The 21293-nt window shown below is 34.7% G+C and overlaps 5 protein-coding genes across 8 annotated transcripts; 4 read left to right on the top strand and 1 right to left on the bottom strand.

Moving 5' to 3' along the window:
• Positions 1 to 18: 18 nt before the first annotated feature.
• On the top strand, positions 19 to 5950 carry LOC105837524 (inosine-uridine preferring nucleoside hydrolase). Of its 3 annotated transcripts, none has more exons than XM_028193366.2 (7): positions 19 to 454; positions 2639 to 2924; positions 3705 to 3888; positions 3975 to 4091; positions 4508 to 4647; positions 4886 to 5220; positions 5421 to 5950. In XM_028193366.2, exons 2-7 carry the CDS (start codon positions 2691 to 2693, stop codon positions 5425 to 5427), a joined length of 1017 nt encoding a protein of 338 aa, XP_028049167.1. In that variant the 5' UTR covers positions 19 to 454; positions 2639 to 2690; the 3' UTR covers positions 5428 to 5950. The 3 variants fall into 3 exon arrangements, 2 of the variants coding, with proteins under 2 accessions (XP_028049167.1, XP_036143429.1); XM_036287536.1 differs by having other exon boundaries at positions 20 to 454; positions 2701 to 2924; XR_003626525.2 differs by lacking the exon at positions 19 to 454 and having other exon boundaries at positions 1499 to 2924; positions 5421 to 5583; positions 5805 to 5950.
• Positions 5951 to 7156: 1206 nt separating this feature from the next.
• LOC118645814 lies at positions 7157 to 8232 on the top strand. The gene is made up of 2 exons (XM_036287538.1): positions 7157 to 7895; positions 8011 to 8232. Exons 1-2 carry the CDS (start codon positions 7807 to 7809, stop codon positions 8225 to 8227), a joined length of 306 nt encoding a protein of 101 aa, XP_036143431.1. The 5' UTR covers positions 7157 to 7806; the 3' UTR covers positions 8228 to 8232.
• A 5-nt stretch (positions 8233 to 8237) lies between these two features.
• LOC105837525 (potassium/sodium hyperpolarization-activated cyclic nucleotide-gated channel 1) lies at positions 8238 to 9660 on the top strand. The gene is made up of 3 exons (XM_028191126.2): positions 8238 to 8814; positions 9066 to 9275; positions 9348 to 9660. Exons 1-3 carry the CDS (start codon positions 8689 to 8691, stop codon positions 9636 to 9638), a joined length of 627 nt encoding a protein of 208 aa, XP_028046927.1. The 5' UTR covers positions 8238 to 8688; the 3' UTR covers positions 9639 to 9660.
• Positions 9661 to 9777: 117 nt separating this feature from the next.
• LOC105833120 lies at positions 9778 to 15724 on the bottom strand. Of its 2 annotated transcripts, XM_012674587.3 has the most exons (4): positions 15658 to 15724; positions 14211 to 14708; positions 13044 to 13526; positions 9778 to 11464 (listed from the first exon to the last, which is right to left on the bottom strand). In XM_012674587.3, the coding sequence occupies exons 2-4, from the start codon at positions 14395 to 14397 to the stop codon at positions 11028 to 11030; spliced, it is 1107 nt and encodes a 368-aa protein (XP_012530041.1). In that variant the 5' UTR covers positions 14398 to 14708; positions 15658 to 15724; the 3' UTR covers positions 9778 to 11027. The 2 variants fall into 2 exon arrangements, with proteins under 2 accessions (XP_012530041.1, XP_036143428.1); XM_036287535.1 differs by lacking the exon at positions 15658 to 15724 and having other exon boundaries at positions 14211 to 15105.
• Positions 15725 to 16049: 325 nt separating this feature from the next.
• On the top strand, positions 16050 to 21282 carry LOC105828861. The gene is made up of 3 exons (XM_036287537.1): positions 16050 to 16129; positions 18774 to 19195; positions 20234 to 21282. The coding sequence occupies exons 2-3, from the start codon at positions 19144 to 19146 to the stop codon at positions 20971 to 20973; spliced, it is 792 nt and encodes a 263-aa protein (XP_036143430.1). The 5' UTR covers positions 16050 to 16129; positions 18774 to 19143; the 3' UTR covers positions 20974 to 21282.
• Positions 21283 to 21293: the final 11 nt, after the last annotated feature.

The raw sequence follows: 21293 nt of genomic DNA, 5'->3' as shown, positions 1-21293 counted from the left end.
GGGCACTTACGGGATCTAATTTAACTGATTGAAAACATACGCATGGTAATCATGATGTATGTACGGCATGATGAAAACAATAACATCGAAAGGACACGTCAAACTTATGAAAATAGCAGACCCATCTTTCCCAAGAGTCTGCTAAACGTCATTGACCTAATTAAAACGTGATACTGTGACACAGTGTGACTGTGACCCTTTTTATAGTTCGGAAATCTATCTGGAGAAATTTGAAGAAGACACGTCAAACGACAGCAATCAAGCTCTCGTTTGCAGTCGTATTTCTTAATTGTTTGTCATTCTAAAATTGTAATTTGATCTGCTTCTGGTTCTCTTCATCGGTTTCGTCCCTCGAATTATTATTACGTTTTTTCCTGTTGGAAATTTTCCTTGAGCGCAGTACGAGAATTAACGAAAATATTGGAGTGACAGAGGTGTCCTCCCCCACGACCAGGTTAGAAAAGCTTTTAAAATATTTGTATTAAATTTAATACTAGTATTGTATAATATTTGATATGTCAATAGAATAATTTTTACCTGAATTACTTTTAATATTATATTAATAAAAATAATATATTATTAAATGTAGTATACAGAAATATTTTTATGATATGTACTATGTATTTAAAAATAAAATTGTATTTGATATATTAATTATGATATATTGAATTATATATGATTATAAATTTTATTTGAGAATGTTATATTTAATGTACCCAGATAGCACAGAGAGTTTAAAAAGAACTCAATTGTATGTCACCAATTATGAATTCTTTTTGAACTTTCTGTGCTATCTGGGATACTGCATTTAATGATATATATAATTTAATATATTATTATTAATATAAAATTATATCATTTTTAATTAATGTAGTATTAATGTAGTATTATATAAGTTAATATATCAATGATATTTGTATATTTGTATATATCAATGATATGTGTATATTGTATACTTAGTTTATCATTATAATATGAGAAAAAATGTTTCATATAAAAACATATATAAATATATATATAATATGTCCATATATGTTTATATTAATCTCCTGTCTTTTGTAAAATTTGTTTGATATAAAAAAAATAATAGTTATACTGAAAAGACAGAAACCAATTAAAAAAATAATTTTCGCATTACTTCTTTAAAAAAAAGTTAAGTATGAAAAATTGTCCATATATAATCATATTGAATTATATATATTCCTGAATATATATGATTTATATATGGACAATTTTTTATCATACTTAGCTTTTTTTATAAGAAGCAATGCACAAATTATTTTTTAAATTAATTTTATCTTTTCAGTGTGACTATTATTTTTTTATATCAAACAGAAATTTTACAAAAGAAAGGAAACTAATATAAACATACACAGACATATTTTATATATATTTATATATGCTTTTATATAAAATATTTTTTCCAGGAATGTGTTAAATTAAATAACATTAAACTATTATATATATAAATTATATTTATACTGCATAAAAATATATAGAATAGAATTTATTTACTTCAAGCAAATACAATGCCAAGAAGGGACTTGGTTTACACTTGAAAACTTAACCATGCATCCATCCATACCTTACCTACTTATTAATTTTAACCTAGTTTGAGTTTCTAAAATCCTATTTCTTAGAGACCTAAATATTGATTATCATGTACGCTTATCTTTATCTTAAACGCAGATAGTTATTTATTTCTTATTTTCCTTATTTCCTAGTTTTTTAAATTTTATATTTTACATTTTACATTTTTACCTTTTTTACATTAGTCCTATACCTATGTATAACATGTTCTAAATGCCTTAATAATATTATTACTAGCTTCTATTTTTATTTCATTCCCTACTTGTCTTTTTCTTCTTTTTAGTTTTCCAGAGTTTTTTTAGAATCTTTCCTTTCTCTATTTCTAGCTCATCATCGTAAATTTTCTTATATATCTCACTATTACTACTCCCTAGCTCTACAAACCAGTCTTTAGTCTCTGTACAGTCTTCTATATAATGTTTCATACAGTCTTCTCCTTGTCCACACAATATACATTGCCAAGCAGTCTCATTCAACCAATATTTGTTCGCTTCTTCTAAATTACTGCACCTTAGCTTAATCAATGCTCTAATTTCCACACCTCTACCTACATCATCTAAGTTGTTCTTATCAAGATATGGCTAGGCCCTTTCTCTCCTAAGTCTAAATCTTTATAAGTTTTGTTGTACCTTGCCATACAGATTTTACTGTCTTCCCATGTTCTTTGACTAGTCTGTTCCCTGAGAATTATCTGGTCCTTTATATTCTCTCTATTTCTCCTAATAATTTCTAAATCCTCTAGATCCCAATCATACTGCATAAAAATATAATTTATAATAATTTAATTTAATATATATTATAATTAATAAATTAACTATTATCAAGATAGAAATGTCTCTGGTTTTCTAATGCGCGCGGCTCATCGAGTCAAAAAGAATTAAGCGCAATATAATTAACTAACTCATGAGAACGAGTCCGATAAGACTCGACGACCTCTGCGGTAACAAACAAGATGCTTTATCACAGCTGCACGCGCTTATCGCGACTCGCGCTTATAAGTACGAATCTCGGCTTTAATTACTCATCAATTTTGATAACGCGCTGCCAGGCGCCACACTCTCTCTTTCTCTCACGTGCGTTTCTCTCGACGGCGGTGAACAATGCTACCAGCGGCAAAATCCGAGATAGATATGCGCAAGGTGGAGACCCCGCGGAGCATCATCGTCGACTGCGACGCCGGCATCGACGACGCTCTCGCCCTGATCGTCCTCCTGGCCGGTCACACGAACAGGAGACTCAGCATCAAGGCCATCACCTGCGTCAACGGTAACACCAAAGTGGACAACGTCGTGAAAAACGTGTTCAGAACGCTGCACACGTGCGGCTGCACGGACGTAAGTTGTGTTCGTTTGCATGCTTCCTTCTTTCTTTGTCTGAGAATTAAAAGGAGAATTCGATCGCCTCATTCGCTGAATTTACCGAAAGAAACGTTTGGAACAATATCTTAACACTTTTTTAATATGTTACCGACTCACTTGTGATTTTATAACACTGATCAACTACTTGATTATACACGGAGAGAATTTTCTTTTAGAATTTGCTCTGAAAATCGGGAGATTTTATTATATTTTTAATAAGATTTATATACTGAGAGAAAAAAATGCTGGTTTCAAATAAATATTTCTTTGAATAGTACTAATAACATATTTTATAGAAAATTAATAATATTTATTTAAAACAAGTAATACTTTCTATAATTTAGAAAATATTTGTTTGAAATAAATATTGGTTTCTCCTATAAAATATGTTATAGTACTATTCAAAGAAATATTTATTTAAATTCAGCATTTTTTCTCTCAGTGTAGTAAAATTTTGATAAATCTTTTTTTAATTTTAAATTAAAATTTAATTGGATTATAAATTTTATAATTTAAAATAGTTTAAACAAATTCTATGGATTCCTAATTATCCCAACATGGATTTTAAAGAATTTTACTGTACTTTTAGTAAAACACATTAGACTTTTTAAATAAATTAAAAATTAAGTTATTAATTTTATAATATAAAATAGCGTAATAAATTTTTTTTAGCTACGTAAAATTACATAAAAATGCACTTATATTAATTTGTGTCAATCGCTTCTTGAAGCGCTACAAGTAAAATTGTTCTCGTAGATACCTGTTTATCAAGGAGCGTACTCATCTCTGCTGGACACACCGAACGCCAAGGAAACGGCATTGGAGGAATATCACGGAACCGATGGATTCGGAGACGCGTTTACCGACGATCCGGACACGAGTAAGCTGCAGAAGGAGCACGCCGTGTGCGCTTTGCATAGAATCACGTCGGAAGATCCAGGTAAGTGGCCCTTTGCTCTATTACATATAACTAATTACATATAATTACATATAACTTGACTTAATAATAACTGTATTATAATTAAGGTAACATTTCCGTGGTCTGCATGGGTCCCCTGACGAACATAGCGATGGCTATGAAAATGTATCCAGAGTTCTCTCACAATGTGAGAGAATTTTTCGTGATGGGTGGAAATTCAACTGGTAATGTATGAAATCACATTAATTGAATCAGCTTACAGTCTCCCATATAAATTCTATTGATAAACTTTTGAGCAACGCAAAGTCAAAGCTTGCATACATCGTTAATTAACTAAGATGAATGCAGCGTGATTGTGCATAGTTAAAAAAAAATCACATTACTGTAATTGCGTTATTGAAACTTGGAAAGAGCGCAAATATAATGTTTCTTAACGGACTGAAAATGTTAAATATAACTGAGTAGTTTGTGTAAATTATTGCTAGAATAAACGATTCAAAGAGACCATGTAATAAACAACCCTTGAGAAAGGTATGCGTACAAGTGAGAAAATGTTATCTGTGCGATTACATTTCATTGTCTAAACTAAAGACAGCTGTTCGTATGTCATTTATTTGAATTTTTGTTAATACATTTATAGCACAGGGTAACGTAACTGCGCAAGCGGAATTTAATTTCTACGCGGATCCGGAAAGCGTGCACATCGTGCTCAACAGCAACAGCAACAAGCCTCTGTGGTTGCTACCGTGGGAATCCTGTTTAGAGACCAGAGTAACACATGTACATACAATTTTACGGTCGTAATTATTATTAATTATCAAATCTAGATTGATCCTCTGAATTTTCAATCTTGCTTTTAAATATAAAAATATTTTTGAGAAAAATTAATTTAGTAATAGAAACCTTGCCCTTTAATGACGTCAGAAAAATTATTGTACTAAGTATAAATTCTATTATTATTAGCAAGAAACGATTTCTGATTTTTCATTTGACTTGACTTTCGATTTATATTTTTCAGGAGTGGCGAAAAGATGTACTGGGCGTGATAGACAAGCCCTGCGTGCACATGATGAACGCAATCGAGGACGGTAGACGTTCGCAAGTGAAGAAGTTTTTTCCATATTACACTATGTGTGACGCTTTTCTAGCTGGGATCGTGATGGTTCCTCACATGGCCAAGAATGTCGTTACGTGGCACGCGGACATCGAGTTAAGCGGCAATCGAACCCGGGGCCAAGTTGTTCTCGATCATCTGCTGTCAAACAAACCGAACGTGAATTTGATCAACAGTTTCGATTCCGAGATTTTTAAGAAGATATTATTAGACGCGGTGAACACGATTCACGATTATCGGTGATTAATATTGTACGATTGTAAAATATAACTATCGAATGAATAAAAGAATATTATATGTTTAATTCTGATTTATTATCTGAATTATTAGTTTTTAATTTTTAAATTATTAGTCTTTGTATTAAAAAAAGAAAAATAAAAGAAGTTTTTCTTTATAATTTATATGTAACGTTTAATTGTTTTTTCTTTTTACTTAATAGGCAATAACAAATACGATTGCACGAAAAGACGAGACATTCCAAGAAAATAAAGAGACATGTAGAGATAAGAGACTAAAGAATTTATTTTCGAAAACACATTAAGGAAAGCAGGATGGATTTAATGGCTCTGGTACATGATTTTACAGCGGCACCAATTACCCAGGTATGCAATCGTTAATCTAAGAGAAATGCCAAGAAGACAAGACTTCTATTCAAATTTTATACACATTCAATAATTTAATTATGTGCGCTTACGATTTAACTGAAAACTCTTATCTTGAGTATTAAAATTAATTTTAGAAAAATATATATGCATTTTATAATTACAGTTTATTTTAATTGCACTTTATAAAATTTATATGTAAATTTATTTTTCTTTCCTAGACAGAAAGTTATTTTCGAGAAACATATACTATTTTTATTATGAAAAATTGATGTAATGTTAAAAATTGTGAAAGATGCGTATTCCAACTACTGATTAATTTTCCATTTGATTATCTTAGAAATAAAAAGAGATAAACTCACGAAAACATTGATATTTTGAAGTGTTATTAAAAGATAATGTACACTTTTTTTGATAAAATATTCATATCGTGTCTTTATATACAATAAAAAATATGATAATTGTAAAGAAATTGTATGAATTTATACTTAAATTAAAAAATGTTTTAATACAGTATGAAATAAAAAATATTTTTAAGCAATCCCTCATTTTATCCGCATTTCATAATAATTCGTGAATATACAAGATGAAAAACAAGGAAACGTAGTATTTACTTTAATTTGTTCAAAGTTGAGAAATCGCTCTGTTTATAATAATAAAAATTATAATAAATAATAAAATGGGCGAACGTACAGAACGAGCCGCGAGTGGTGCACATTTGTGAGACGCCACCGAAGGAGGATTTACTGATGAAGATGGTTCCCGGAAGTTCCCCCTGGTCGAGACTACGACGTTGGTTCCTCGGTACGCGGACAGTATCGCGAGAACATCCGTTCGCACGATTTTGCTTGAAAAGCACTAAGGCGATCGATTATGAAATTAGTCGGCATCTCAAGTCCCATTTCCACATGATCTATCCTTTCAGTACCTTCAGGTGAGTTGCAAGTCTCCTCTCATGAGAATTTAAGAGTCACATTAAATGACGAATAAGTTGTATCCTCGGCCAAAAATATTCTACACACCAATATGTTTCTAAAATATTTTTAATTAGTAAGAATTTGAGATTTTGTTAGTAATAAAAATTATTTTTTATATTAAATATTATATATTTTTATTTTATTAACATTAAAGTCAAATATACTAACAATTTTGTAACTTACTTTCTCCTGTATTGTTATCCAATTTATGATAATTTATATTGCTGGTATTATCTACACAAAAAGATAACATTTTTTTAATGAATCCAACTAAGTAAATGAAAGAAATATAAAAATGCCCAAATTTTTGGCTAAGGCTGTAAGTTCATATCTATCTCGAAATTAAACCAAACGGTTTTCTACTATACAGAGTATTTTGGGAGTCCGTGATGACGCTGTTTATCATAGTGGCTCTGTTGATCACCCCAGTCTTCCTTGCATTTTACTTCGACGAATACAAGAAGTGGTATATTTTCAATCATGCAATCGACGCCGTATTCATATGCGACATTGCGATCCGATTCTTCACCGGTTATTATGATTCTTATACGCAACTGGTGATTCTGGACCCGAAGATCGTTGCGAGGTGGAAATAGAACATAGAACTTTAATGATCAATCTACGATAGAGAAATTTTTTTTTAATTAACTTGAATCTCCATATTTAAATAAAAAAATGGAGATTATGTTGCGAAGCTGCCTCCTCCCTTCATCCGATAGCTTAATTAAGAACTTTAATTTAAAAATCAGATGGAAAAGTCTCATTGTAAGAGAAAAAAAACATTTTTTATTTTATTCTACAAACTTAAATCCATATTTTTAAAAAAGTTTATTATGCATAATAAAACTTATTATAGTTCTATGTAATTCTTTTAATATTTTTTTTTGAGATGTAAATTTAAGAATTTGTTTGGAAAAGTTCTTTACAACGATTTATGAGACGACGATTATCGTAGTAAATATCTGCGCGGTTTCTTCGTCTTGGACGTGTTACCGGTACTACCTCTGGAGTTCCTCATCGTGCTCTTCGAATCGCTGTGGTATCTGGCGACGTTGAACCTGCTGAAGATATTGTGGATACGAACGATCGTCGTTTACGCACGCAGACTTTATTACGTCAGGATTTCGTATTTGATTATTGTTCCTTTTTCTCACCGCGTGACGAAATCGAGATCTTACACGCTCAAACATGAAAATTACAGGTATACCGAGTTAATTTCCATCTGTACAAGATAGCAGGGATCAGCATGATCATCGTCCTATGCGTGCATTGGGCCGCTTGTCTAGAGTATTATTTGCCGCTCACGGTCGCCAAGATAGTCGGGCCGAATGACGCGTTAGTAATCTACGCTTTTTTTTTTCACATGGAAAATTTAAATCTAAATGGAATAAATAAAATGTGCAATCAATATTGAAATCAAAACTATAGTGAAAGGACAACAAATTTACAGCTCATGGATTCGATCGCCCTACATGGAGAATAGGAGAACAAAATTTGCAATCTACTTATCATGTTTGAACAGAGCTATTATCGCCCTGGTCGGATCTACGCATTATTTAAATGTCAGCAGTCCGGAGGATATTATATATAATTTAATTCTCTCTGTTCTCGGAGTAATCGGATTTATTTATTTGCTGGGTATGCTCATTATGCTTAACTTAATTTAAAAAGTTTCCATTAAAACTAATTTTTTTAATCGACTATCTAATAATTTTAATAATTTTAATTAAATCATTAATAGTTAATTATAATTAAAAATTATGTTTTAATTTAATAAAACATTCACATATTTAAATAACTAAACAGAATCTGAAATTTACTCTTATTTCTATATTACAATTTTAATTAAATTTTTAATTTCAGACGAACTTTAACGTACTTTATATTACTTTTACAAAATGTATTTGAATGAAATTTTTGAAATAATTTCTCTGCTGCTTTATTTTTCTTAATCCTTTTCTTATTACCATTATACACTTGTTCCTAAGATTAAATACTACGATTTTGCTAATCGATAATAAGTCTTTCTTCCTCTCGAAATGGCACAGTGCGACTCTGGCAGCTAATAACGACGTTTCGTTCCCCTTACAAGAGGCATTTGAAATTAATTGAGCAGCTGCAACAGTATATGAGATACAAGGAATTGCCGTATTCCTTGCAACAACGAGTGCTGTCCTACTACAATTACCGAAACAAGAAAGGATTTGAGAGAGATAAGATGATTATCAATCACGTGTCGCCCTACTTGCGAGAAGTATGCGGTACCTTTAAAAGTTTCCTAAAACACTTGTTCTTGAGAAGTACAAAAATAGTCCTCTTATGTGATTTGAATCCTAAAAAAAAAAAAAAAAAGTGAGACTCGATTATTCGATTTGACTCGAATCTTCAAATACACGTTGAACTTGATTTCATCTTTAAATAATAGTATCATAGATTTTGTTAAGTTACATGTTCCTTATATGAAATTGAATTGATTTGAATTTTCAATTTCTTCGCTTGTTCCAGAAGCTTCTTCTGCACAATTATCGCCGACTACTGGACAACGTGGAGCTGTTCGGATACCTGCCGCGGGCGGTGATGGCCCAATTGATCGGCTCCGTGCGCTCCGAGATTTTCATGCCGGACGACACGCTGGTGAAAGCTGGCGCGCGCAGCGACGCTCTGTACTTCATCGCCTCCGGCACCGTGGCCGTCTACAATAACGTGGAGGAAGAGGTGAGAGAATTGAGAAGAATCTTGGATTCTAGAGAAGATTCTTGAGCTTGAATCGCTCGCGCGTTTCCGCAGATCTGCCACTTGGAGGACGGCGCGTACTTCGGCGAGCTGGCCCTGCTGATGGAGGACGATCGTTGGATCGCGAGCGTCGTCGCCGCGGAGAACTGCGAGGTCCACGTGCTGACGCGCCTCGACTTCCGGAACGCCTTGGCGCTGCATCCCGAACTCCTGACGCACCTGCAGAACGTCACGCTCGCGCGTTCGGAGCGAACGCTGCTCGAGGAGGTTCACGAACGGGAGGCACCGCCGATCATGTCCGGGAACATCAACATCAGCAGCATAAAGACCAAGAGGCGGGACTAGGCCGAATGAATGTTAGGCGAGAGTACGAAGGACTCTTCGTAGTTTTTTTATTCGTTTAGCTTAAATTTTTTTATTATTATCTCAATTGCGTTTCATTTTTATAACTTCTCAATAACTTCATTAATATTTTGCACTATTAGTTTATTCGTAACCGGCGCCCAGTGGGAAATTTCGGTGATTTTTTTGGACAAAAATCTTATTAGAGCTCAATTCTTCATGAAACTAAATAAAATTTTTTTTAAACACTCGTAAAAACTTATATTTTAGGTAGGAACTGCGGAAATTTAGTTATCGTTAATCCTACATTAAAGAAAAATAATCAAATGCGAGTAAACGAATAAATTTGGCTATTCTTAAACGCGAATTTCCAAAGCTCTAAAAATTTTTATACGTGTATTCTAAATCTAAAATTATAATATGTATTTTTTTCAGAATTTTCTGCACGCTAGTTTTTTCGAAATAAATTTTTGAAATTTCGGAAAATTAAATTTTATTAAATAAGACTATTTATTATTTATTTGAATTTTGAATTTTGTAATTTTGACGTCAGAATCGTAATCAGCGACTCCAAAAATCTATAAATAATCTATGATTTTACTGTTTTATTTAGAAGAAAAATGTGCCTCTCAAATGGTTAAGTATTTAGGGTTTAATTAAAGGTTTACTTGCATTTGATTATTTTTCTCTAATGTAGGTTTAACTAAATTTCCGATGTTCCTTCCTAAAGTATAAGTCTTTAGGAGTATTTTTTTTTTAATTTATTCAGTTTCGTGAAGAATTGAGCTCTAACAAGATTTTTGTCCAAAAAGTCACCGAAATTTTCCACTGTACGGCGTTTTATTACGCTACGGAATTATATTTATTTAACGGTCGAAACTTCAACGAAATATCGTCAAACTCTTCTCGCGATGGAGCAACAATTAACAATAATCGCTCGACGCAGGAATATTTCTCTATACAATTTGAAACAAACTTAATATAGTCTCTAAAACTCTCTAAATAATCAATAATATTATACAATAATAATTGAGCGTCTAAGGAGCGCTTAAAGAAATCCTAAAGCGAATTACCGAGACATTCTGTCATTTTAAGAAATTCTTCACTTTATAGAACTGCAAAAATTAACACATATTATTGTGATAATTTTTTTTTTTGTTATTAGCATGAAATCACCCTTTATTTTTGTTTGTATTCCAATCAATTGTGTAAAAGAATTTCACAATTTCGTAAATTCAAAGAACATCTTAAAGTAAAGAAAAAATACCGGCAGTTTGCTTTAAAATTTCCTTTATGGCAGACCTCGGTGGAGGTTTGCTGCTCGAAAACTGTACTTAATTTCAATCTGTACTTAATTTGACCAAGAAAACAGGTTCACCCCCTATGCCCGGATTAGAAGCGGCGGGGCCTTCGTTTCTGCGGGTGCCTGTACGACTGCTGGTACACGGACATGAGCCGCCAGTGCTCGGGGTAATCGGCGTCCCGGCAGCCGCTCATCACGCTGAACGGCGGCGCCAGGGTGTCGATGCAGAAGGCGCGTCTCGCGAACGGGGTCTTCGGCCGCGGCACCGTCATCTTCATCGGCGGCAGTCCGTTCCGGCGCGCCACGGCGTCGTCGCCCGCCATCGCCGTCGTCGGCCAGCGTTTCTTCTCCTCGAGACCGAGCGCGACGCCCACCGCCGAGCGGATCAGCCTCGGATCCCTCCCTCGCTCGAGTTCCGCTTCCGGGATCTCTCCATCCCGGCAGGCCACGCATCTGCGTTCGGTGATGCGCGGCACGGAGTTCGATCTCAACGGCTTCTCCCCGCATCGCCGTTCGCCACGGAATTCTACGATCGGATCTGTTGTTGTTATTTAATTCCTCGTTTGAGTATAGAATGCCTTCATTACGGGCATTTTATTTTTTTTCCGCTTTAAAAATAATAAAAGAATGCGTTATAAAAATTGTAATCAATTAATGAAATAGGAAGATATTTATTTTGTCAAATAGTTTCGATCATTATTAAAATAATATGTTGTGCTATGTAAATCACGTATTATAAAGTAATAAATTAATAAATTCAATATTTTAGCAACAATACCATATTAAAAATAGATATGTGCAAACTATTCGAAAATTTCGAATACGAATCACATATATTGACAATTTTATAAAATTATGTTTAAAGTAACTTTATATCAGAAAATTATTTTTCTTATATGGAAATGCTTTTTATCTACATAATATTTAATTTAACTATCTAATTATGTTGTTAATTAAAAGTTATGTTTTAACGGTTTGCTTTAATTCGGCGTCAAAAAATCTTGATTTGCACCTCACAAATTAAAATAGATTTATTTAATAGAGATAATCAGTGATTATATAAAGTAGTTTAATTTATGATTAATAATAAATAATTTATTTTAACAGTAAGATTTTAAAAAATGTATATCATTGCCGTTAACTAAAGAAATTATTACTCTTACACACACATTGTGCTGTTCTCTCTTTTGCTTGAACCTTATTAGAATATTTTAAGACTTGATACTTCGTAATCGATAATGTAATTGACACGACATATTGAAAACGGACACTTTTTACGGTTTGTTGGTACGACTCGTAAATTTGTGTGACCGTTATAATTTCATTTGATGTATTTAGGGTAAATGTACCTATTAGCGTGTCTGTACCTATTAGTGTGTCTTTTATCTTTTGTTTTATAAAGGTAAGAAAGGCGCCAAGTGTGTGGTTTTTCCTTTAAGAAAAAAAATTATTGGATGGTTCAACCTAAGTAATATATACTAAGTGTGTCAAATTCAACCTAAGTAATATATAACAAAATCCAAGATAATACTTTGTGATTTAAATTCAACCTAAGTTATATTTTCTTTTAAGGAAAAAATCACAAATTCAAAATAAAACTTTTGATCAATCTCAACCTAAGTGGTATATACTTTTGAATGGTTCAACCTAAGTAATATATACTAAGTGTGTCAAATGCAACCTAAGTAATATAAATCAACCTAAGCAATATATACTGTGTCAAATTTAACCTAAGTAATATATATTCTTGAAATTTTTTAAGTTTTTATACTTACACACACAAATTAACTTCTCTACAAAAATAGTAATATTTAAATATTTGCGCCAATTATAAGAACAAATATTTTTATACGAACTAAAACATTATTACTATTCTTTAGCCAGTTTTTATAATACAAAACAAAAAGAATGCCTTTTTTTTGGTAGCGCCAAACTGCTATGCTCCCTTAATACTTGATAAGGGCCCAAATGTAGATGAGGGCCGAATTATAGTAAAATTTTGAATAAAATATTTGCCGGCTAAAGTCGACTTGCTCATCAATTCGTTTTAATTGATCGCTCATTACGAGTTACTTTTTCTTTTCATGCGCTGTACTATACCTCACCGTTGCAGCAGCATCGATTCCTCTCCGAGTTCTTCCCCGTCTCGTCCTGGCTCGCACAACCGCACTTGTCCTTCCGCTCGCTGCGAGAGGACAGGAGCTCGCGGTTCCTCGGCACCGGCGTGTGCTGGATCATGGCGAAGATCGCCGGGGCCGTGCCGCCCTCGGAGCCGTCGATGTGCGTCGCCCTGCGCGGCTCGTACACCGGGTCTATCGGGGTCTCCCAGCAGATCGCCAGGTCCATCCGGGTCTGCGGTTTCTTGCAGCCGAGCGCGGGTACGAACGAGCGATCCCTCTCGGTAGCCGCGCGCGGACGATTCCCCCGGTCCTGGTTCCACTTCGCGTCCCGTTCGCAGCTGGCCGAACAGACGCGGCACCCCAGCCTGAGGACGGAGTCGTCCACGCGATCCGGAAGTGGCTGGTGCTGCAAGTTCTCCGCGTGCAACCTCTTCGCCAGGGCGAACTTGTCAACGCAGGCGGCGATCTCTGCAGCGAAGGAATAAAAGATCCTTTTATACTAGAATTGCATTAAAAAGTTTATGTGAATAAAAGAGGCTTATATAACAGATAATTGGGTGAGTTTGTAATTTTTTAAACTAAATAGAGTTAAAGTCAACGGCTATATTATAAAGTCAATATATTTAGTTACGTTAAAAATTATACACGAACGAAAATTTAATTCAGTTCACTATTTTAATTAAACGAAATCTTATCAAATGTTATTTTGTATCAAAAGCTATCAAAATTTTAATATCAATAGCTAAACGGCTAAACTTAAGTTGAAATGTAATTAATTAATAAATTATTAATTGGTTATTTAATCTCGCAATCTATTGAGTGAATTTTCACCTAAGTGTTAATTCAATTGAATTAACACTTGAATTAACACCTAAGTGTTAATTCAATTGAACTAACACTTAGGAGAAAATTTACTCAATAGATTGCGAGATTAAATAACTAATTAATAATTTATTAATTAATTACACTTCAACTTAAGTTTAGCAGTTACAATAACTAATTAATAATTAATTAATTAATTACATTTCATTGTTTAAGCATTGCTGTGCAGAGAAAAAAAAAACCCCGTTTCGGTCTCTGCCTCGACTCCTCCTCGACGGGATCCTCCAGGGGAGAAAGCAAGGGGAGGAAATAAAAACAAAATCGTCATACCATTTCTCCGTTCCTCGTCCTCGACGGTCCAGCGGAATTTAGGACATTCGGGCGAGTGTCCTCCTCCCGGAAGGAAGGTCGTCCGCTTTACCAAGGCGCCCCCGGATCGGCAACGTTCGCAGAGGTCGTCGCTCTTACGGACGATCGATTTAGCGCGACAGCGAGCGCAACGCTCGCGCGATTCCATTATTCACTCTCCGGTCCCCGTCGTCTGGCCGCTCGCAATCGGTCTCGCTTTTACATAACGACGTGCACTTTTGCATTACGTGCAGTTAATTAACGCGCGGTCGGACGGGAAGGCGCGTCTTCCGGGAGGCACATCTTCCAGCGGGCGATCAAGCCCGGGGGGGAGCCCGACGGGAAGAGCCGCCGCTGCCGTGGCTTACCGCCGTTCTCCATTTTTGGACACTGTCCGGAGAACGTGAACCTGAACGGCCAAGACCGTAGGAATGTCCTCGTGATGCCTTCACTCCCACTCTCCCGGGCGCCGCGGTTTCCCTGACGACATGATAATTCGATAGCGGACTCGCTACAGCTTGCGTTACCGAATGCTTACGCTTGCGTATCTATGTTTATTGTTGGCCTTTATCGTTATTAGCTATTATTGTTATCACGTAACCGGATTATATGATGAATAGCGAAGGGACATGGCTGTAGCAGAAATCCACGCAGAGTAAATAAAATTATAATAAGATCGAGATGCGGGGAATGTGGTTAATAACTAATTCAAAAGTTAACAGTTAGATTTTAACTTGACTTAATTTTAAATAAGTTAATTTTTAACTTTAACTAGTTATTTTTAAAATATAAAAACAAGTATAATTCTTTGTCAGTTCGTGTAAACTTGATTTACAAATAAAATATTAAATTTATTTGATTATCTAAATTGCAATTATTTTGTTATTTAAAGTAATTTTTTTAAATTACATTCCAATTTAATATAAATAATAATTTTTCAAATTAATTTTTAATTAAATTTGACGTAATTAATTTAATCTTGACATAACTTTTAACGTAACTAACTTGAAAAAAATCATTTTAATGTGAATTAAGTTAAAAAGACTGATTTTTATTTAAAATCATTTTGCCATATCCAGAATTCGTCATCCTTAAAAGTGCATCGAGTTGGATCACAGTTTTTCCTGAAATGGCTTCTGACCTGATGTCATTTCGCTCCTATTATAAGATCGCATTCTACCTAGCAAGATCTATTTCCTCCGGAATAATGGAACTACGCGAACAATTGGAGGAAGGTCGCGATGATGACTACGGAAATTTCGCTGGCGTCGCTCATACGCTAACTCTTCCCGCTAATATTTCACTGTAACGTCGTAAACGCGGAAAGTCGGGACTGGGAAATACTGATGACGCCCACTCGAAATTGCACATTTCTAGATCGCCAAGAGAGATGCAAAATGCATATATCGCCCCGTGGTGTACTTCTTACCTGTAGATCGGGAATGTAAAGCGTCTCATGAATATTACGAATAGCATTATCACGCGAAGCGTATTTTGCAAAAGCATAAAAAAAAAAACTAAGGAGCCGCCGTCCACGCTCGGAGTACACAAGCGATTAATACCGGGAGGCAATGAAGGACAGAGACGACGTGTATTTTGTATTTATAGCGGCGAATCCGCGCTTCCTGGATCATTGCCATTCTCCCTACCACTCCGGATTTCGCCGGAAGAGGACCTTGAAGCGCGACGCGAAATCGCGGTCGAAGCACATGGACAGTGCACGCGACAGTCGTACATTAATGCTCGCCCGATTCCCTTCCGTTTCCATATATTATTGATAAAATATCTATTCGGAACGTCAAGTAGAACAAACAGCCAAGTGCGGCGATGAACTGTCAAGTGTGCGTCTTGTCGAAAATTCACCCGGTTTTATTAAATTCTTCCCTCTTTGAAAGAAATGGGTCGGTTAATTGAATTAATATACATTTTTTTAAGTTAAAGTTAACGACTAATAGAATAAATTTAATTTAACGGAATATATACAAAAAAAAAAAATTCTTCATAGTATCAATGTACGGCGTTTATTGACTAAAATTCATTGACACAATAAGCTTTTTGTTAATAGTATAAATATTACATTAAACCTTTTCATTAGTCATAAATAATTTTATTAATATTACGAATTATTCTTTGTTACAATAAATAAAACGTCATAATAATAAAATAATTTATTGGACCAATTTTAATAAATGTTTCATTAATAGAATGAATATTTCATTGGAATTTAATGTACAGTTTCGGCTCACAAGGAAATCTCGCGAACTAGAAAATTCAGATTTTAATGAAACTTGGCATAAATGTAGAGAGTAAATACATGAATTTAAAAATTTTTAGTTGGTGCCCAAAAACGGTTTGAAGGGGTGAAACCACCCTTCAAAGTTGAGATGATTTTTGCGGTTTTTCGATATATGTCGTAAATTAAACAAAATATAAAAAAATGTTTCCTATGAAAGTTTTACAGTATAAATACCTTTATTTAACTATGCTATTTATTTAAAAAAAAAATTTTTTTATAATTTTTTTTTTTTGAAAAATGAATAGCGTAGTTAAAGGAGGTATTTATGCTGTAAAACTTTTGTATAAAACATTTTTTAATATTTTGTTTAGTTTACGAGATATATCAAATAACCGCAAAAATGTCTCAAATTTAAAGGGTGGTTTTATCCCTTCAAACCGTTTTTGGGCACCAACTAAAAATTTCTAAATTCATGTATTCACCCCGCTCTACATTTATGCTAAGTTTCATTAAAATCAGAATTTACGAATTCTCGCGAGGTTCCCTTGTCAGAGTATTATAAAAATTCATTATTTTCCGCAATCGTCAACCTATTGCAGAAATTATTTTTTACAACACTCTGTGTATTGTAAAAATTCAATATTTTCTGCAATTGTCAGCCTATTGCAGAAATTATTTTTTACAACACTCTGTGTATTGTAAAAATTCAATATTTTCTGCAATTGTCAGCCTATTGCAGAAATTATTTTTTACAACACTCTGTGTATTGTAAAAATTCGATATTTTTTGCAATTGTCAGCCTATTGCATAAATTATTTTTTACAATCCTCTGTGTATTGTAAAAATTCGATATTTTCTGCAACACTCTGTGTATTGTAAAAATTCGATATTTTCTGCAATTGTCAGCCTATTGCATTAATTATTTTTTACAACACTCTGTGTATTGTAAAAATTCGATATTTTCTGCAATTGTCAGCCTATTGCATGAATTATTTTTTACAATCCTCTGTGTATTGTAAAAATTCGATATTTTCTGCAACACTCTGTGTATTGTAAAAATTCGATATTTTCTGCAATTGTCAGTCTATTGCATAAATTATTTTTTTACAATCCTCTGTGTATTGTAAAAATTCGATATTTTCTGCAATTGTCAGCCTATTGCAGAAATTATTTTTTACAACACTCTGTGTATTGTAAAAATTCGATATTTTCTGCAATTGTCAGCCTATTGCATTAATTATTTTTTACAACACCCTGTGTATTGTAAAAATTCGATATTTTCTGCAATTGTCAGCCTATTGCATAAATTATTTTTTACAATCCTCTGTGTATTGTAAAAATTCAATATTTTCTGCAATTGTCAGCCTATTGCTGAAATTATTTTTTACAACACTCTGTGTATTGTAAAAATTCGATATTTTCTGCAATTGTCAGCCTATTGCTGAAATTATTTTTTACAACACTCTGTGTATTGTAAAAATTCGATATTTTCTGCAATTGTCAGCCTATTGCAGAAATTATTTTTTACAATCCTCTGTGTATTGTAAAAATTTATCACGATTGCGGAAAATGATGAATTTTTATAATACTCTGACAAGGGTACCTCGCGAGATTTCGTCAATTCTGATTTTAATGAAACTTGGCATAAATGTAGAGGGGGGTGAATACATGAATTTAGAAATTTTTAGTTGGTGCCCAAAAACGGTTTAAAGGGGTAAAACCACCCTTCAAAGTTGAGACTTTTTTGCGGGTTTTCGATATATCTTGTAAACTAAACAAAATATTAAAAAAATGTTTCATACAAAAGTTTTACAGCATAAATACCTCCATTTAACTACGTTATTTATTTTTCGGAAAAAAAAGAAAATTATAAAAAATTTATTTTTAATAAATAGCATAGTTAAATAAAGGTATTTATACTGTAAAACTTTTGTATGAAACATTTTTTTATATTTTGTTTAATTTACGAGATATATCGAAAAACCGCAAAAATCGTCTTAACTTTGAAGGGTGGTTTTACCCTTTCAAACCGTTTTTGAGCACCAACTAAAAATTTCTAAATTCATGTATTTACCCCCTCTACATTTATGCCAAGTTTCATTAAAATCTGAATTTTCGAGTTTGCGAGGTTTCCTTGTCAGTGTAGTTGCACAAACAAAAAATTTTTAACTTTAAAAAAATAAGATTACAAATACTTTTATGTGGAAATCACAATTAAAATTATAAATTACAATTAACTTAACACTTTAAACGTAACAAAAAAACAAAATAGCGGAAATTAATAATTCAAACTTGTTTTTTTTTTCCAGGATCAAGATCGCGTTCGTTAAGATGAGAAGCAGCTCGCCCAATCATGCCATTAATTAATCTCGCTGGGGGATTGCAGCTTAAAGAGAGATATGGCAAGAATTTGCCGCGAGTGTTAATAAAGCGCCGGGCCGAGCGTGCTTTAATTATAGTAACGACCGTATGTTTTCTCACAACGTGACGCGGGGAAACCACGCTGCTAATACTTCCCCAGTATAACGTCATAGTGGCGATCGTGACGTGAGGGACGGATGAATCACTTGCGGCGCGCCGCGGCGAGATCGGTTAGTGAATCGACGAACACCGTGCCGGACAGTCTGAGTCCTTTGTTCATACCGCGAGGACGGCGAGTAGTGTTTTAAGTCACGGTGAATGAATGACATTGAAATTGAAAGGATAACGAATTTTCTGAGTTCATCGAAAGGTAAATTGGTGATGATATTCGATTACGTTTCGATTATGTTTTCTTTAAGACTAGACGCGTTTGTTGATCAATGCCAGCAAAAAAAGAGAAGACTGCAGGTAGCAATTACGCGAGTTAAAAGTATAATTGCGAGGAATGCAGTGCGTTGAATTAAATTGCGTGTTGCGAAGAAAATGCGGGACAAAAGGAGAGCAAGATGAAAAAAGTTATAAGACTAGAGAAAAGTGATATAATTAGGGAGAGATTAACGTGTTGTCGAGTTTAAATAATGTAAACATTATGTAATTTTGTAACGGCATCATTTTCTTCCTGAGATTTTTTAATTCATCAATTATCGCATTATGCGCAAATGCAATTCTACCGCTCTGTAAAAGCTGTGTTTGCGCATAATGCGATTAATCAATTGATGAATTAAGAGACTCGCCTTAATTCATAAATTTGGATTTAATTAATTTTTAAATGTAACGCGGCATTCATCCGGAAGCCTTTCCTGTTGATAATGTCAATTGAGGCCACAAAAACCTCAAGACTAGTATTTTAAGTGTACGTGTTTATCTTAATGTTACATTTATCACGAATAACCTTATGTTATTTGTAACGGATATCCCGAACACGCAATTTCCTTATTTTATTCTTGACAATGCTACAAGTAGTATTTCATTTCCAAATTGCAATGACTGCGAAAATTGTCATTCTTCATCCAATGTTTATCGTACTCTCACTTTTATGATTTTTGGTGAGTCCTGAATATCGATTTGCCCATTTTATCATATTAATAATAACTTAATTTTGACCAAATTGCAAACCTTTGATTTAATTGCAAAAAAATAATTGCAAAATATTTATGTTTCAAGATTTGTCTAATCTTTAAACAAATATTATTTAAGAATAATATTCTGACAAAACTGTTGCGTTATGGCGAATAAATCTTAGCACAAAATCTTTAATGCCATTTTATTGTGCAATGTTTGCAAAATCTTCCTATCGGGGAATAATTCAAAGGGTTGAAATGTGAAAAGTGCGCAAATTGTTCCGCAGGTAATCCCTTCGACGGATCTCCCCGGCGTTTCATACGATTCACCATGAACGGAAGAAAGAATCCCGATGAAAACGGCGACGAAATCATATACCTGGACGAGGTCAACGACGAGGTATCGAGACCCCTAACGTCCACCGAGTCGGAGGCCGTTCCGTCCATCGGCCTGCGCGCTGGGTTCACCTCGGAGACCGACGAAAGTCTCGCTCCCGTTCACACGGGTTCGCGGAAATCGTCGTTCGCCGGGACGGAGACCGACATCCTCGACGAGAAGCCGTCGGCGCCGCCGATAGTCGGCTTCGACGGCCGTAACGGGCCGGAGTTTCCCGCGGGGGGTCAACCGGGCTGGGCCAGCGGTACCGTCTTCCCGATGCCCATGCCGGCCGGCGTCACCACCCCCGACGTGAACATCTATCAGCACAAGAAGACCCTGGCCCAGGGTATGATGGACCTGGCGCTGCTGTCCGCGAACGCGAATCAGATGCGCTACGTCCTGCAGACGGACGGCCGGCACACGTACTTCTTCCCGGCGCTGATCATGATCAGCATGAGCCTGTTCCTGCAGATCGCCGTGGGTATCGGCCTGATATGGAACAGCGTCTACAACGTCAAGGAGCACGAGCAGATGTGCAAGGCGAACAAGGCCAACAACTGGACGGTCATCGGTATCTTCCTCGTCACGATACTCAACGTCTTCATCTCGTCGTTCGGCGTTGTCGATCAACCGGTCGTCACGACGTAACAAAAGTTCCCTTTCCTCTTCGCCGCCCTTGATGCGCTCTCCCCTTCATCGCTCTTCAACGATACGCAGTCGTAGCGCGCGAAGTGAACGACCAGATAAAGTATCTCCGTTGTTTTTAATGTGATACCGCGGCAAGTTTAATTTCGATTACAGAAGCTTCACTTAGCGCGTGCCCCGTAATGTGTATCTGCTTTGAAAAACAGATATTTTTATTTGAAAAAGCATAAGGCGCAAAATTAGAGTAAACAGAAAAATTAGTAAATAATAATGTTCTAAACAGATATTTAATTGGTGGCTTTGAAAAAAAAATGTGTTCAAAG

The sequence above is a fragment of the Monomorium pharaonis genome, chromosome 5 (genome assembly GCF_013373865.1).
Source record: "Monomorium pharaonis isolate MP-MQ-018 chromosome 5, ASM1337386v2, whole genome shotgun sequence".
Taxonomy (NCBI): Eukaryota; Metazoa; Arthropoda; class Insecta; order Hymenoptera; family Formicidae; genus Monomorium; species Monomorium pharaonis.
The sequence above is the reverse complement of the archived record's forward strand: the minus strand, read 5'-3'. Positions and strand labels throughout refer to the sequence as shown.